General features: G+C 40.3%; 1 protein-coding gene across 2 annotated transcripts in view; it reads left to right on the top strand.

Moving 5' to 3' along the window:
* Positions 1 to 16,224, top strand: part of OSTF1 (osteoclast stimulating factor 1) — a 55,134-nt gene extending 38,910 nt beyond the window's left edge. For both annotated transcript variants that reach the window (XM_072837842.1, XM_072837837.1), the window contains 5 exons: positions 2,160 to 2,267; positions 3,231 to 3,280; positions 6,389 to 6,467; positions 9,390 to 9,488; positions 15,693 to 16,224. In XM_072837842.1, the coding sequence (XP_072693943.1) occupies positions 2,160 to 2,267; positions 3,231 to 3,280; positions 6,389 to 6,467; positions 9,390 to 9,488; positions 15,693 to 15,751 (395 nt within the window). In that variant the 3' untranslated portion in view covers positions 15,752 to 16,224. The remainder of the gene's footprint in view (positions 1 to 2,159; positions 2,268 to 3,230; positions 3,281 to 6,388; positions 6,468 to 9,389; positions 9,489 to 15,692) is intronic.
* The last annotated feature ends 953 nt before the right edge of the window (positions 16,225 to 17,177 follow it).

Genomic DNA, 17,177 nt, shown 5'->3' with positions numbered 1-17,177 from the left:
TGGGTCTTGAAAGCACAACCCTGAGATCAAGAGTCAGTCCAATGAGCCAGCGAGGCCGTACCCCCATGATTTTCATTTTTTTTAAAAAAGATTTTACTTTATTTATTTATTTATTTATTTATTTATTTATTTATTTATTTATTATTTATGATAGTCACACAGAATGAGAGAGAGAGAGAGAGGCAGAGACATAGGCAGAGGGAGAAGCAGGCTCCATGCACCGGGCGCCCGACGTGGGATTCGATCCCGGGTCTCCAGGATCGCGCCCTGGGCCAAAGGCAGGCGCCAAACCGCTGCGCCACCCAGGGATTCCTAAAGATTTTATTTATTCATGAGAAACAGAGAGAGAGAGAGAGAGAGAGAGAGAGAAAGAGGCAGAGATACAGGCAAAGTGAGAAACAGGCTTCATGCAGGGAGCCCGACGTGGGACTCACCCATGGTCTCCAGGATCACACCCTGGATTGAAGGCGGCACTAAACTGCTGAGCCACCCGGGCTGCCCTGATTTTCATTTTTGAAATGTCAGCCACCAACACTTTTGAGTTCTCTACTTAACCCGTGCTCAGTGGCAGGTGGAAAGGTGCTGTCTGTGACTCCCCGAGCTCCAAGTCTGGTGGGGGAGAGATGTGTGTAACAGATCATTACAGGATGGTGTCAGAAGAACAGCAACTGAAGTATGTTTAAGTTAAGCAGGCTGTAGAGGCCGCAATGAGGAACTGGAAGGCAGGAGGGTGGAGGCTTCTTGTGGTTGTAGCATTTAGGAGACTGTTGTAGTAATGCAAGTGAGTGGGGTGCGGGTGAAACTGTGGAGGGAGAGAGCAACAGGGACCGGCCTTGTACATGGGACTTTATCCTGTACATTAGTGGTTTTCCACTGGGGGTAATTCCTCCTTCAAACCCTCGGATATTTGGCAATGCCTGGAGACACTTTGACTGTCATGACTTGGGGATGCTACTGGCACCTTTTGGGTTGTAAATGCTGGGGACATACAATGGTACCCAGGTCTGCCCCGCAACAAAGAATTCTCCAGCCCTGCTGCTGCCAGTAGGGCTGCTGTTGAGAAACCCTACTATGGACACAGGGAGTTTTTATAAGGCCTCAAGGAGGTTTCTTTCATTCTATTCCAGATCTTTTTGAAACATGAATGTGCAAAAGGAAACTACTGGTTGAGAATTGTGCATAAGTAGAACTACTAAGCTGACATTTAAAAAACTAATATTTTTCTGTATGTTAAATAACTGGAATTTAAATAAGACTTGAAACTAAAAAGCAAAGTGATTTGTGAACTAGATATTTAGACATTAGCCAGAGGGTTTTAAATTGGTAGTTATATTTTAACATATGAGGAGGTTATTTAGTGTTTATTTCCTTATTTTCTTATAAGATCTGAGAATACATTTTAATATGAAAATGAGTAGTATCTACCTGTTCTTAGGTTTGACTCTTTTTTCCCTAATTTCCAGGATTTCACAAAGGAAAAAGTTCCATGTATGTGCATTTTACAGAGTAAGACAACCATAAGTAGGCTCATTTAGGCAACTCTTCCCTTTAACTGACCGTTAGAGACTGATGTTGTACAAGCCACAGAGCTTACTTGTATCTCGTCAGTGACATACACAGTGATCAGCTGTATGTGGGCCAGGCCGTGGATACCATAGACTGAATGTTTCCGTCTGCTCAAGGTTCAGATGTTGAAAGCTAACCCCAGATCAGTGGTGTTTGGAGGTGATTAGCTTATGAGGGCTCTGCCCTCATGAATAGAACCAGTAAAGACCCGGGAGAGCTCTCCTGCTCTTTCTGTCCAGGGGGTGGAAACAGTGTCTGTGAACTGGGAAGCAGGCTCTTACCAGACATTGAATCTTGCTGGCGCCTTGATTCTGGACTTGCCAGAACTGTGACAAATAATTCTTCCCCTCCACCGGCCTCCTCCACCCCCACTTCAAGTTGTTGTTAATGCTTTTCATTAATAAACTGGAAGTGAAAATGTACCATAATGAATGCATTATTGGGTAGGTCTTAATTTCAGACTTGCTGACTAATCCATTCTAGATGGAAATTTATGGAGGGTGAAATTGATTTAAAAGCAAAACCAAAACAACAACAACAAAAAAAACCCAAGCCCTTTTTCTTGTGTTCTTATAAATGCATGATGTTTTCAGGCAACCTGAGCTGGTTGAGAGAATGTCTGGACAACCGAGTCGGCGTTAATGGCTTAGACAAAGCTGGAAGTACTGCCCTGTACTGGGCCTGCCATGGGGGGCATAAAGGTACTGCCTTCTGTTTGCTATCTCATCAGTGTCCACGCTACTGAAAATGTGCTTCACGCAGAGGAGCTGGAGTTACGGAAATGAAAAAAAATTATTCTGCTTAAATCCTTTAGAACATTGTCCAAAAGCCTGGTTCCTGGAAGGTCTGTGAAACAGTAGGTAGAATGCTTACTGCATGGACCTCTCTCACTTGAAAGACTGGAAACTTCCCTTCCTCTCTCAGGCTTGGAAGGGTTAGAGAAAAACAATAGTCATGTAAAAACAAATCCCACAATCTAATCTTACAAAAAGAAAGAAAGGGGCAAAAGTGACCCTTCTACTTAGTTTTTCCCAAGATACGCTTGCACAATTTATATTCTAAGTTGAATGCATGCTGGTGGATTCCAGGGAAAGACAGTATTTGCTTAATTAAGTTAGTGATGGAGTTGGTGACCTTCTCAGTTATAATCAATATGAGAGTGGAATTTCTGGGTCTGTTTCAGCCTGACCAAAAAAATCTGCCACACCTGCTCTCTTTCTCCCTCTCGCAACAACAACAACAACAACAACACACACACACACACACAAAATAAACAAAACGATCAGAAACAGAGCACCCAGCAGATTAAATAGCATAGCTAACGGAAAGTTGATGGCTGTTTCCCAAAGAAGCCGATCTTATGTTAGCTGATAAACGCACATTAGTTAAATGAATATACAGTATCATCATGAACAGTGAACATAGAGATATTTCTACAATGGTTGCCATGTCAAAATGTGAAAGCCAAATTATTTGAAAACAACTATTCCCTATATAATTCTACTTTTTACATTCTTAAGTCTTGTATTTACATATATTTAAAAATTTTTATTAGAATTTTCTTGATTCTTCTAAAGAATCCTCTTGTTTGAAGCTATTGTGCCTCATCTTGTCAGCTTTTTCCTTTTCATTCTTAAGAAATATCTTTCCTGTTTGAATTTCAGACATAGTGGAAATGCTGTTTACTCAACCAAACATTGAACTGAACCAACAGGTAAGATCAGTTAGGCAGAAGTCTGTGGTCACATCACATGCCTGCCTAATTCTCAGGGAGCAGCGTATGGGCATGCAAAGTCCTGTCTCCGTGTCTTGAACTGACACTGATTCCCATTCAGTATCTTTCATACAATTTTTAACCAAAACACTACAAGCGCACAGTTAAAAAATTACTGTTGTACCGAAATCCAAATTGTATAAAGCCCCAAATGCCTACCATATTTCTTCTTTCTCACTTACTACTTTGGGTTATTGGCTCTCTCGTCTTGCCTTCATGTTACTAAGGAAGATGCTTATGGAGCTGTCCCCTAGGTCATCTTCTTCATAAATGTTTCGGTGTCCTGTCTGAAGGCGTAAGCTTATTGATTGCCCCTACTGTGATATCCCAGCACCCAAGCTTTGTTCCTCTGATTGTCTCCCACATATCATATCATAATTTCTGGTTATCTTACTCTACAATGGCTTACAAATATTAGGGCTATTTAAATATTGCTCACTGCTTGTGTCACTTTTGTTTCTGTACTTAGTGGCTTTTATTTAGCTGATTTTGGGTTTTGTGTCTCACTAGACACTTCCACACTGTTTGCCGTTCTCTTGATACACTTTTTCCAAAATGTATAAGATAACTGCTTTCTTCCTCACCACCCCCCCCCCCCCAACCCCCTGAATGGTACTGGTACTTCCAGAGCCCTCATTCTCATTCTCTGATCTGAGTGGCTTGGTCTCTGCTGCCTTTGCTCCCTTCCTGTGGGAAGCCTTACTTTCATCTCCTTCCTGTGGTGTGTCTCCACTTTTCTGGATCCTGAACATTGCCTTCCTTTTGTTGTAGAACATCTCCAAGTAGATTGCTAAGAAAGGGGACCTAGGGGATGATTATTTGGCTGACAGAATTCGAGGTTGAAAATGATTTCCCTTAGAATTTTGCAGGTAGGGCTCTAGGATGTTCAGTATTTAGAATTGCTTTTGAGAGATTTGATGCCATTTTGATTCCCATTCTTTTGTGTATGGTCTGCTTTTTCTCTTGCTCAGAATTTGTCACTCTGTCCATGGTGTTCTAGTATTTCACAACGATGTGCATTAGAGTTGGTCTCTTCCCGGTAATGATGGTGGACTCTTCCAAGCTGGAAAAATATTGTTTCTTGTTTCTTTTCTAATTTTTACTACCCATTGTCTTTGTTCTTTGGTTCTGGAATGCCCGTTAGTAGTTAGGTTGGACCTCTTACATTGAGCCTCCAGTTATTTTAGTTTTCCTCAGAGATTTTTTTACCTTTATGTTTTATCTTGGTTATTTTTTAAATTCCTCAGTGTCCTCAGTGTCATGTAAGGTTTCTGTTGCTATGTAATGAAGAACCACAAATCTAGCAGCTTAAAACAAGACCCATTTGCCTGTTTTCTGTAGATCAGAATTCTGGGTGCCCAGCAGGTGGGCTCTCTGCTCAGGGTCTCCCAGGCCAGAATCAAGGGATTAGCTGGATTGGGTTCTCATCTGGAGCTCAGATCCTATTCCAGGCTCACTCAGGTTGTTGGGAGGATTGAGTTTCTTTCTCCTGTAGTGCTGTGGACCTCAGCTTTCCGAGATCACCCCTCTCCATAGACATTTCACAGCATGGTTGTTTGCTTTCTTCTTTAAGGCCCATAGGAGATTGTGTCTCTGACACTACCTTTGGGAAAGAGTCCACCTGCTTAGGTCAGGCCCACCTGGTATAAGCTCTCTTTTGATGAACTCAACATCATCTGATTAGAAACCTAATTACGGGAATGATATCCTATTTTTTTTTTTAAGATTTTATTTATTTATTCATGAGAGGGAGAGAAAGAGAGAGAGAGAGAGGCAGAGACAGAGGCAGAGGGAGAAGCAGGCTCCATGCCAGGAGCCCAACGTGGGACTCGATCCCGGGACTCCAGGATCGTGCCCTGGGTCAAAGGCAGGCGCTAAACCACTGAGCCACCCCGGGATCTCCAGTGATACCCTATTATATTCATTAGTCTCACCATACTGAAGGCGGAGGAATTCGACTGGGGGTGGATCCCAGGGGGCAGGGATCTTGGGCACCATCTTAGAGTTCTGTCTGCTATACGCTCTTTCTTTTACTCTGATTATTACTTTTAAGTAGCATCTTTTCTTGTTCCATTGTGCTCTTTCATGTTATATCTCAGATATATTAATTACAGCTTTTTAAAATGTTTTCTGCCATTCACTGTACTGTGTTTTTTCCCTCAGAGATCCATTAACTTTGTCTTGATCTTTTCTCAAATAATGGAGGCTTTCCTCAAATACCTAGTATCTTTGTGCATTCACATTGGAAGTATGGTGGAAATCGTGCATGCTTATGGGGCTTACCGACTGTTGCGGTTTCTATAGAGTGAAGTAAGGTCCTGGCTGTTTGGCTGGGTGATACCCAGATGAGTATGAGTACCCTCTCCCTCCTCCACATGGGGAGCTATTTGGCAGCACCAGAGAACTGTTTTTGAGCCTCCTGCCTAGGCATAGATGCTAGACTGCACACACTGGGGCGGTGGGGCAGGTAAAGGCTGCTTGCTGCTCAGTTTCTAAGTTTCCAGGCTCACCCACTACTTTTATAAAGCTCCTGGCCTTGCTGCCACCTTCCCTTATACCTCTGAGTTCATGAGCTTGGAGACAAGCCAGTTCATTTTTCTCAGGATAATGCTGCCATCTGCACTGGGTCACCTGGCAGCAAGGAGAGAGGAAGGTGATCTAATTACTTCCATAAACACTTTCACCTAGTACTCTTGTTTTCACTCCCACACCTCATGCCTGCTCCGGCGTCTCCAGGCATCTCTAATTCCTAATTCATGCTAGCTTTCCGCAGGGATAGATCTGCTTGCTTCCTCCTGTTGTCTCCCTGTGCAGGTATCTGCATTTCCACTGGTTCTCTGCCAAGTTGGTTTCTAATCCTCCATCCTATCCCCTCACCCCAAATGACTCTTTTGTCGTCTCTTGAGTCTCCTTTCTTGCTTTGGGATTTTACATGATTTCTTAAGTTGTTCTCATTGTAGGTTTACTTAGAGTAAACCTAAATTCATGCATATTATCAATCCAGTCTTATTTTTAAAAATGCTTCTTTCTCTTTTTAAATCACCGTAGAACAAGTTGGGAGACACAGCTTTGCATGCTGCTGCCTGGAAGGGTTATGCAGATATTGTCCAGTTGCTTCTGGAGAAAGGTAAAGCATGTGCCCAGTTTATCTGCCTTTACTTACCCTAGAAAAACAGGGTGTATTTTGAAAATGGGATTTTAATGTCCACTGTGTTTGTATCATAGAGTTGTTACAATAAGATGAAATTACAGTATTTGAGGTGATTTGTGTTTTTAGTTTTATTTTTTTATTTTTATTTATTTATTTTTAAGTTTTTAGTTTTAAATTAAAAGTTTGGTAAGCTTTAAGATTACATATGTTACTTTTAGTATGAGTTTATGATCCTATCTCAGAAAGCTGTATGGGTAAAAGTTGCTGAGGTCCCTATTCACACAGAAAAGTCTCAATAGAGAAGAAAGCAAGCTGTGGTTATAATGTCCTCCTTTGAGCCGAGCAGGTAATAGATATAGGAAGAATGAGAAGATACCTTGATTATCTATTTTTATACAAGTCAGAAGGGACTGAAATTATGGACCGACCATCCATCCATCCATCCATTTGTCCTGCAAATATTAATGAACACTTATGGAGGGCCAGGCATATCCCCCATACTGTACCCTGGTCTAGAAGGCTATAACCTGAGTTGCTTGATTCCTCAGGTGTCATAAGGGTGCACTTTCATTAGGGATCTTTGAGCAGTGTTATGAGATACATGAGAGGAAGTGTTATTGATTTAAAGTATGTGGATGATGTAAACCTCAAGTATAAAAGAAGAGACAGCATGGGGACCACTCTAGTGCCCCCTCAAGGTTATGCTGAGAACTGCGTCATCTGTGCGGGCAGTCACTAAACCGCTCCTGCTGCTGAGACGTTGAAATGAGCCTAGTCTCACCTGAGATGTGCTATAAGTGTAAAATGTACATCAGATGTCAAAGACTTAGTGAAAAAAGATGTAAAGCATCGCAGTTTATGTTGGTTGTATGACAGAGTGGTAACACTGTGGATACGCTGGATTAAAGAAAATGTATTATTAAAATGAATTCCAGTTTTCGAAAATGTGCCCACTAGAAAGTTTAAAATGACATATATGGCTCACATTGTATTTCTCTTGGGTAGCACGAGTTGAGAGGGACACAAGAAATGATTGTTTCTTCTCTTGCATTGCTGGCTCTGAACATTTCCTGTCCTGGCAGAAATCACATATATGAGTTCTAAAGTGTAATTTAATGTAAGATATGATTAGTCACAAAACTCTTAACCCTCAGGGGTCTTTTTTTACCTGGAGCACAGTGAGAGAATGAGGTTTCATTGTTTGTTTTTTAAATATTTTATTTATTTATTTGAGAGAGAGAGAAAAAGCAAAGAGAGAGAATGAATGGGAAGGAGAGGGAGAAGCAGGCTCTCCGCTGAGCAGGGAACCCAACATGACACACGACTCAATCCCAGGACCTTGGGATCATGACCTGAGCTGAAGGCACACTTTAACCCACTGAGCCACCCTGGTGCCCGAAGAATGAAGTTTCTATAGACCCTTAGCTACGAGTAGATCTAAATCTGCTAGGAGGGAGATTTTTATACACAATCGCCATATTCCTAATTAAAGATGCCATACTTTCTTTCTTTCTTTTTTTTTTTTAAAGATTTATTTATTCATGAGCGACACAGAGAGAGGCAGAGACACAGGCAGAGGGAGAAGCAGGCTCCATGCAGGGAGCCCGACATGGGACTCAATCCCCAGTCTCCAGGATCACACCCTGGGCTGAAGGCGGCGCTAAACCGCTGAGCCACCGGGGCTGCCCGCCAAACCTTCTTAACTCAGTATTTTTGTGCCTGTGAATTTCATTGCATTTAGTTTTTGTTTATGGAAGAGGATGTGGTTACAAAGAAAATGGCACTCTCATATATTGTGGCAGGGGGTGTATATTGGTAAAGCCTTCTTGAAAAGCAATCGGACAATAGTTAGGAGAATTAAAAATGTACATATCCTTTCATTCCAGCATCACTTCTAGAAAACCATACTTCAGAAAGATGCTGTTCAAGGAGGTTTACAATATGGTTTGTGATAAAGGAACAGCCTCAGTGCCCCTCAGTAGGGGGGTGGTTAAGTAAATTTTGCATTGTCCACAACGTTGAATACTTACAGATGTTTAAATAGATGGAATTATAAGGATATGTACCATGAGGGAATGAGTACCAGTATGGATTTGTTGGGTTAAAAAAAATCAATTTACAGACCAATGTATGTGATACGACTATGTATATATATGCATACATACATGCATCTGTGAATGCATTCATGCACCTAAGGAGATAGGATTGATGCCCATTTGCTGGGAATGGCTTCCTGTGGACAAGCTGGAAGAAGGGAAGGAAAGGTGAGTTAGGGGATGAAATGGGACATATGCTTCTGTTCAGCATACTTCTATATTTTTGAATCTTTATCAATAAAAATGCACTCATGAATTCTGATATAATTTTTACCACAGTGAAGACAAGAGGAAAAAAAGCAAGTAGAAGATGGGGCTGCAGGAACCATGGATTGCCTCTAGGTTTTATTGTGTTACTCTTCTGCTAATTTGCACAGGAGTATACTTACAGATATAAAATATTAATCCCCTCAGGTGCAACCCACGTAGTCTTTTCTCAAGAAGCAAAGGTTGTAGTAAATTTAATCTCCAAAAATTGGTGCCAAGACACATTGGAGTCTGACTGACTTAAGATTCACCTTGGGGATAGTAAGCTCCCTGCTGAAAAGTCACATTCAGTATTCTGAGGACTTGAAAGGAGAGGCTATATTTTAATTGTGCCCAGTTAATTATCAGGAGTGCAGCTGCAAGCTCCCTGATTCAAGATGCCAAATGTGCTTTTACTGTTCTGAAAAAGCTTACTTTGGGGCCAGAATGGTTCTCTAGTGAGTTTGGCCAAAAGTTATTAGTTTTGGTGGAAAGAAGATTGCTACTAGAGGTTCTTTAGAAACACCTGATGTGGTTTTCTTGTTTTGGGGGTAAGGTGCAAGAACAGACTTAAGAAACAACGAGAAGAAGCTGGCCCTGGACATGGCTACGAATGCCGCCTGTGCATCTCTCCTGAAAAAGAAACAGGGGACAGGTATTTGGTTTCAATCCTTTTTCCTCTGGGTGCCATCATGACCAAGGATTATCATCTTAGAACTGGACACAAATGCTTCTTGGTAAACTCTCTGTGTGGTTCTAAAGTTAGGTTTTATCTCCTTGGTCTAATTTGGAACATTCACCATAGAAGTAGCTTTCATGCACACAAGTTGAAGAGACATCAACATTTTAGTATTTTATGTATGTTTCCTTTGTACCTTACAATCAAATTGTAATCACCTTGGTTTCCATTAGAGTTCTTATCAGAGAGCCATGGTCTCCATATCCTCATTTCCTAGGTTCTTACGAGTGGTTACCTCTAAATATTTTTTCAATTAAGCACTGAAGGGCTCCATGATTATATTTGGTTTCTATTTTAATTGAGAATATCAGTAAACTGTAATCAGAATCATTCTAGACTTGGTAAACAGTTTGATGATTATTTATAGGCTGGGGTGGTTTTTAAAGGTAAAGTTTAGGTCTACATTCTTAGAGACAAAAATATCTGTTGGTGTGGGAGAATAGGTCTGAAAGAAAAAAATGAAAGGTTTGTGTGGTTGTTTTTGAAAAGGTGTTAAAGAAAAGGTGTAAAACGCATTTGCATCCTTCGTGGTTACTATTCAGAGATTGGCCATTTATTGGACCTCTCAGTACATAACTCAGTACTTAACCCCCTTTAAGCTTTCTTCTCATTCCTGTCTCTGGTCTCTCCCCTTTTCTTTCCCCTTTCCCCTTTCCCCTTTCATTTCATTTCATTTCTCTTTCTTTCTTTTTTAAAAGATTTTATTTATTCATGAGAGACACACAGGGAGAGCCAGAGACACAGGCGGAGGGAGAAGCAGGCTCCCTCCAGGGAACCCAATGTGTGACTCATCCCAGGGCCCCAGGATCATGACCTGAGCCGGAGGCAGACGCTCAACCGCTGAGACACCCAGGTGTCCCCTGGTCTCTCCCTTTCATCCACCATCAGCCTTCTGGCCCATAGGAACCCAGAGGTAGAAAAAAGAAAAGTAAAAGATGATTTGGTTGGAAGGCACATTCAGTCTCCCCCTCCACCCCTCACTTCTCAAGCCTTATTCTACTTTTATCTTATGTTTGGCACTCTAATCTCACTTTGAAGAATAAGCCAATGATTGATACATCTTTTCCACCATTTTCTAGACTGGAACCACTATAATGGAGAACTCAATTTTCACAAGTCTTTATTTAGCATTGCTACTCATCATTCCAACCCTTTTTAGTATTGCGTTAGAGTCTAAAGTTTAGACCAATCCGTGTTGGTAGAGAATCACCAAAACAACTTTTGAGACATTTCCAGTATAGAGAGGCTAAGTGCATTTGTTTCCATATTAATATCACTCTCAGAGTTCTGAACTTGTGTAATGAGATACTGATTTCTGTTTTCATCGTTTGAATCACGCTCCCATTAATTTTTGAACCCTTGGAAAGCTTTTCTCTTCCTTAACTGAGTACCCTTTGTTTTATGAAAAGAGGCAATGTTATCTTGTCCCATAGCCCAATTCCAGCAGAGGCAACAAAATAAAGTCAGTCTTCTCTTTCCTGCTTTAGTCAATCAAAAATAGCAAACAGTCCCCCTCTCTTCATGACTCACCAAGGGAGCTTCCCAGAATTATCCTCCATGTCCATCACCAAATTCTCATCTTAGCCTTCCTCACGAATCTGCTTTTCCTTTGATTCTTTACCCAAGGTAGGTCTTTATTTTAGATTTTTATTTCTTTTAGCTTCAGTTCAGATAGAGTGTAAACCATTAAACCATTAAGCCACTTGGGTTCCTTAATTATTTAAGCTGTGAATGCTCCTGGCAGAGCTGGTGTTTCTTGAAAGTATTTACTCATGCACAGATGGATTGAGGGTCTGCTAAGTGAGTGAGAAAATACTTATCAGCTGAGTCGTGCTCCCCATCCTACATTTTGATTGAGAAGCCATATATGCAGATCTGAGGGAGTGATACCTCTACTAGGCATGTACCTTCTCCTGCTGGCTGCCTTGGTTGGTTCAGGAAGTTGGACTATGGCCTAACTTCCTTTTTCTGCCACTGACTTCCTGGTGCTATGTGGGTACTTTCAGAATACCCTAACTGTGGAGTAAGACTTCTTATGAGCTACAGATTATCAGACTCTCATGGGTACTATAAGCTTGATTGTGATAGACAAGGAAAATACCACAGTTGCTTCGGATCCCAGAGAGCTGGACCCAGAAGCCTCCATGTGAGCAGCAGGAGCTGGGGGAGGCAGGTGGCAAACTGCTCTTCCCCCCATGACCTTTCTGCAGTCTTTGTAGAATAGGATTGGGAGGCAGTTCTCTTTTTCTCTGTTCACGCCAAGTGTCTTTAGTCTACTTTCCTAAATTCGTATTGATTTAATAATGGACCCATTCATTAACAAGGTAATATGGGGGCCTGGCACACAGAGCCAAGAAATGAATTTTCATAATTCAGTTTTCACATTACCTCTTCTTGTCTTTTTTTCTTGCTTCATGCCTGCAATCATCCAGTAAAAAGTTTCAATTTGCATTGTGATCCCAGTTGGAATTGGAGTTGAGTTATTGGGCTATGTATAGTTAATTGCCAGCACAAACTCTACCCTAGAAAAAGTATATTCTGATGTTGTTGCCCACTTTTAAAAGTACACCTTTTTTTTTTTAAGATTTTATTTATTTATTCATGAGAGACACATAGAGAGAGGCAGAGACATAGGCAGAGGGAGAAGCAGGCTCCCTGTGGGGAGCCTGATGTGGGACTCCATCCTAGGACATCGGGATCTCGACCTAAGCCAAAGGCAGACACTCAACCACTGAGCCACCCAAGCATCCCTCGGATTTTTGATAGAGAAAAAATAAGTCATATTTTATGTTACCTTGAAGGGTAACTTGGGGATATAAGTGTGGGGCCAGGGTTCAGCCCCACCTTGAAGGTTCAACTCTTTAAATCCTTTTTTCCAGATTTTACAAATTGGGGTATACTTTATATTAAGTAAATATATAAATCCTAAGTTTATCATCTTTTTCTTTTTCTTTCCTTTTTTTTTTTTTTTTTTTTAATAAACTGTGCTTGTACCTGTTTGCCACAACTCAGATCAAGGTAGATCCATACTCCAGAAGCCCCCCTCCATATCTTCCCCTTCTCTCACCCTAGACCGGTTTTGCCTATGCTTGAACTTGATATTAATGGAATAAAACAGTATGTACTTTTTCTAAAAAGATTTTATTTATTTATTTAGAGAGCAAGAGAGCATGTGAGAGAGCAAGCACGTGGGGGCGGGGTGGGGCAGAGAGAGAGGGAGAAGCAGACTCCCACTGAGCAGGGAGCCCCACATGGGGCCAGCATGTACTTTCTTGAGTCTGACTTCTTTTCACTTAATACGGAATGCTATGTCTATGAGATATTTCTAGATTACTGTGTCTGCCTTTCCACTATTTATCATTCGTTTAAGTGCTGGTGCTTGATTTGGAATGTGCCAATTGAGGTCAGTGACACTGAGAAGAAATGGAAGTGAGGTAGGGGGAAGGGGATGCACTGCTAGGAGATACATTACCATGTGATGGCCGCCACCCAAGATGGGTTGTGAAGAGAGATAGCTCCTCAGATCTTGGCCACATGAGAGGTTTCCAGAGAAACTACTTGAGAGCAAGCAATCCATGAAAGGAATGAAGGTGAAAGAATTTATTTGCCTGATTCACACCTGTCTCATGACTTCTTATCAGTAAAGTTTGCACCATGGTGAGCCATCTTCTGCTAACAGGATAAACGAGCTTGAAATAAAGGGCAGAAGTAACCATTGAAGGAAAAAAACATCTCAAATGGGCAAAACAGGATTGTAGCAGCAGAGTAGGGTAGGAAAGAGCTTTGTTATTATCTTTTTGTCTTTAGCTTGAAAAACTGCTTTTCCCAAGTTTACAGTGAGTCATGAAGTTGGTGTGTGTGTGTATCCAACAAAGTATATTCCACCCAGATCTCCAGAACTTCTGATTAAGGAGGATGGAGACGAATACAGACAACCTGTGGAATTCTAGTAGTTTGGAAGCTGGTGTGAAATCATTGAATTTTGCCTCTGTCCGGCTTATATCTTCTTGTTCTTTCATCTTTCCTTCTTATAAAAAAATAAATTTGTCTCTACCTCCTTTGTACTAGCTCTCTCCTGTCCCTTCCTTTTTCTCAATATTTTCCTAAATTTGTAAAGATAATGAGTGAAAAAAAAACTACAGTATCATTAGCATACCTAAAATTAATAATTCCTTCATATCATTGTATAACCTTGACATTGTCTAACATTTGCCATACACATTTGTTTATACTTTGTTTACTTATTAATCTGTTTGCTTAATTTGTTTATAGTTGAAGTCAGGGTCTTTTTTTTTTTTTTTTAAAGATTTTATTTATTCATGAGAGACACAGAGAGAGAGAGAGGCACAGACACAGGCAGAAGGAGAAGCAGGCTCCATGCAGGGAGCCTGATGTGGTACTTGATCCAGGGTCTCTAGGATCACGCCCTGGGCTGCAGGCGGCGCTAAACCGCTGCGCCACCGGGGCTGCCCTGAAGTCAGGGTCTGAAGAAAATCAAGCTCTTATTGGGAGATATGTCTCTTAAATCACCTTTTCTCCCTCTTTTGTTAGCCTGGCAATTACTTATTAAGGAAGCTGGGTCAGTTTTCCTGACTTTTCCAGTCTAGACATTGCATATACGCACCCTCTGGTGTTGTTTGTCATGTTCCTCTCTCCTCTGTATTTTTGTCAACTGGTGTTAAATCTCGATTAGATTTTACATTTTATCTGTCTATCTAAGGGGTAGAGGGAATAATATGTCATGAAGAAAGCTGTGTTGTTTCATCAGAGGCACATAATATCTGTTGCTTGTCCTCTGACGTTAGCATTTATTGATGATCATTGTGTAGATCCATTGTTTCACCAACAGTTGTAAAACAAGTGATACTCAAATTCTGTCATTCCTTTCTCAGTTATCAGATGGGACATTCTATAAAAAATTTTTTTTCTTCATCCATGGTTTGATTACTCAGAGTTAATAGTTTGTGGAGTAGGGGCAGAAATAGAGGCTTGATTTTTGTCTTTGTTAGTGAGTTTTTGAAATAAGGTACTGATTCCCTATTGTTCTCCAAAGAGGACTAGTGAATTCTCTTTGCTGCGTGTTGAAATATTTGCTGTGTTGCAATCCACTGTATTTAGTACCCTTACTGATAGCTCCTCTTTGGCTAGTGGAGGAGGTCCCTTCAGGTTGGATCTTGAATCTTTTTAATACGACATTCTCTTTGATGGCGCCCTTGTTGTATGGCATGATGAACAGTTCCACTTAGCATCTTTTACATTTTTGTGCCCCAGACTTGGCATCAGTCATGTCTCCAGTAAGTGTGGGGAGATAGTATTTAGAGACCATGATAACATACATTTTTGAGCTCTAGCAGTGGTTCTCCTTGCATTTCAATTTTCCACCTAAAATTATACCTCGTTGTAACCTGTTGCTTTATAAGCATTTAACTAGACAGTTGAAGAGGTGAGCAGTTAAAGATCAGATAACCCTGTTCAAGCCTGATTTAACATATGGTGGGGTTTGGTTCTTTCTATTTCAAACATACATACATACATACATTTATTTATTTCATTCTTTTGCTCCTGAGTCTACTTTATCTGTGCGTTTAAAAATAAAAGTGAAGCTGCTTTTTCCTTTTCCTTTTTTCATTCTCTTCCTTTTCCTTTTTTCCCCTCATTAGTTATCTTTCTGCCCAGTGACATTGCCTTCAGGTAAGGCCACAGACTGTCGTCTGTCTGACCAAAGCCATGTGTATGCACTTGTCATTGGGAGAGGAGGTTGGAAGTACAGTTGTCAGAGTGAAGGGGCTTCCTGTGTGTTCCATGCTGACCATGGTGCATGTTGCTGGTTGCATTTTGGGCGAGATAGATTCATGGTACCTTAGCACTATGTGCTTTATTTTTTCGCATGTCTAAAGAAAGTGCAGGGAGCTGTATTTGTCAACCTCTCTGGCAGCAAAAATTGAGCAGTTAGGCAGGAAAGCAAAAGTTGGAAAAGATCTGTGGGGGATGTACTGGGATGACCCAGTCTCTGGGTCTGAGGAAAGATTACAGTTTGTTGAGCTATCAGGAGCTTTGAAAGTGAAAAACATCTGAGCAATTTGTAATTTCTCTGTTTTGTTTTTCCCCCATTCTACTTAGATGCTGTTCGAACATTAAGCAATGCCGAGGAGTATCTTGATGATGAAGACTCAGATTAATTCCCTTCTGGAGCTTTGAGATTAAAACTTCTGTTGCTTTTGCATTCCAAAACCTTTGTCTTTGCCAGAAGAGTGTTGGTAACTGTTTGGTTTTGTTTTGTTTTGTTTTTAAAGTCTATATGAATATGGAAGTATTGCACTGTGTTTGAATAGACCATGTAAATGGGTAGGTTTTCACCTTCAGTTTGCCAATAAGTGACTGGATACTTTGCTGTATAAAGTATGTTTTTGTTCACCAGAGTAGAACAAGAAGAGATTATTTCTATTTATCAAGTTAAAGGAATTTTAAGAATTTTTTTCTTTAAAAAAATCAGAATTTTTTTGTTTTGTTTTCTTAAAGTTCTTTACCTCAAGGATTGAAATATTTTGAATGGATTTTTCAAGGGGGAAACGCTTGTTAAAATAATGAACCAAAAGACTTAACAGAAAATCGTCAGCTGTTCTGACAAAAATAAACATTTTAAGAGACTGTATTTCCTTTGTCTGTTTTTGTGGTATCAGTATTTGCTGGTAAATAAAGCTTTTTATATTTATATTTAGGTAAAGGCTAATTTTATTTTTTAAGTCATGTTTCACATTTGTTAGCACAAAGGAATCGTAATAGCCAAATTTCTGCTCACTGTATATATTTGCTTTGATTAAATTCAAGATAATAATCATTGAGAAGATATATTTATAATAATATGTATAACATTAGTAATTATTAGACTTTCAGTGGTATTTCTCAGGTTATACTTAGTATGAAGAAATCCAGCGACTCATTACAGTTTGCTTGTGGTCTGAAAAATTTTTTAAAATTGATTTTCTTATCATGGAAGATGTCAACATTTTCTATAATGGAGTAGCGAAGAGCTATGACATTTTTTGTGTTCGGCTTTTCACTTTGATAGCATTTGTTTTCCCAGAGTGTGGCTCTAGCTCATAACAATTCAGATTCTTTGGCTAAAACATCAATTAATATTGCAGGGAGCCTTCTGTACCCCTGAAATGACACTTGATTTGAGATTCAAATTCTAATTTTGTCATCACTGTTGGTATTTGCCTAGATTCCAGGCCCTCGGCCCACAACCATATTTTGCAAGGACGTCAATGCAGATAGATTTCAAAAAACACGTTGGTGCAGAGAAGGAAATGTTTGAAGAAGGAAGTGGGTTAGCTCAGGAAATGAATAACTGCCACTCTGAGAGCTTTCTGTCTGTGACTGTTTGGGTTTTTTCTTTGTGGGTGCCTTGAGGAAGGGTATCCTGAGAAGTATGTTTGAGGTCTTTCTAGTACCCCATCCAAATTTTAATAAAAGGAAATCTGTATAATAGTGACAGCAGAGGATGAGCACAAAGTTTGAAATTAATGCAAGAGGGTATTCTATCCTCAACATAACTATGTTTACTAAACTTGAGTTAAGCATATATATTTCTTCATAAGCATA

This window comes from Canis lupus, chromosome 1 (genome assembly GCF_048164855.1).
Source record: "Canis lupus baileyi chromosome 1, mCanLup2.hap1, whole genome shotgun sequence".
Classification (NCBI taxonomy): domain Eukaryota; kingdom Metazoa; phylum Chordata; class Mammalia; order Carnivora; family Canidae; genus Canis; species Canis lupus.
The sequence above is the reverse complement of the archived record's forward strand: the minus strand, read 5'-3'. Positions and strand labels throughout refer to the sequence as shown.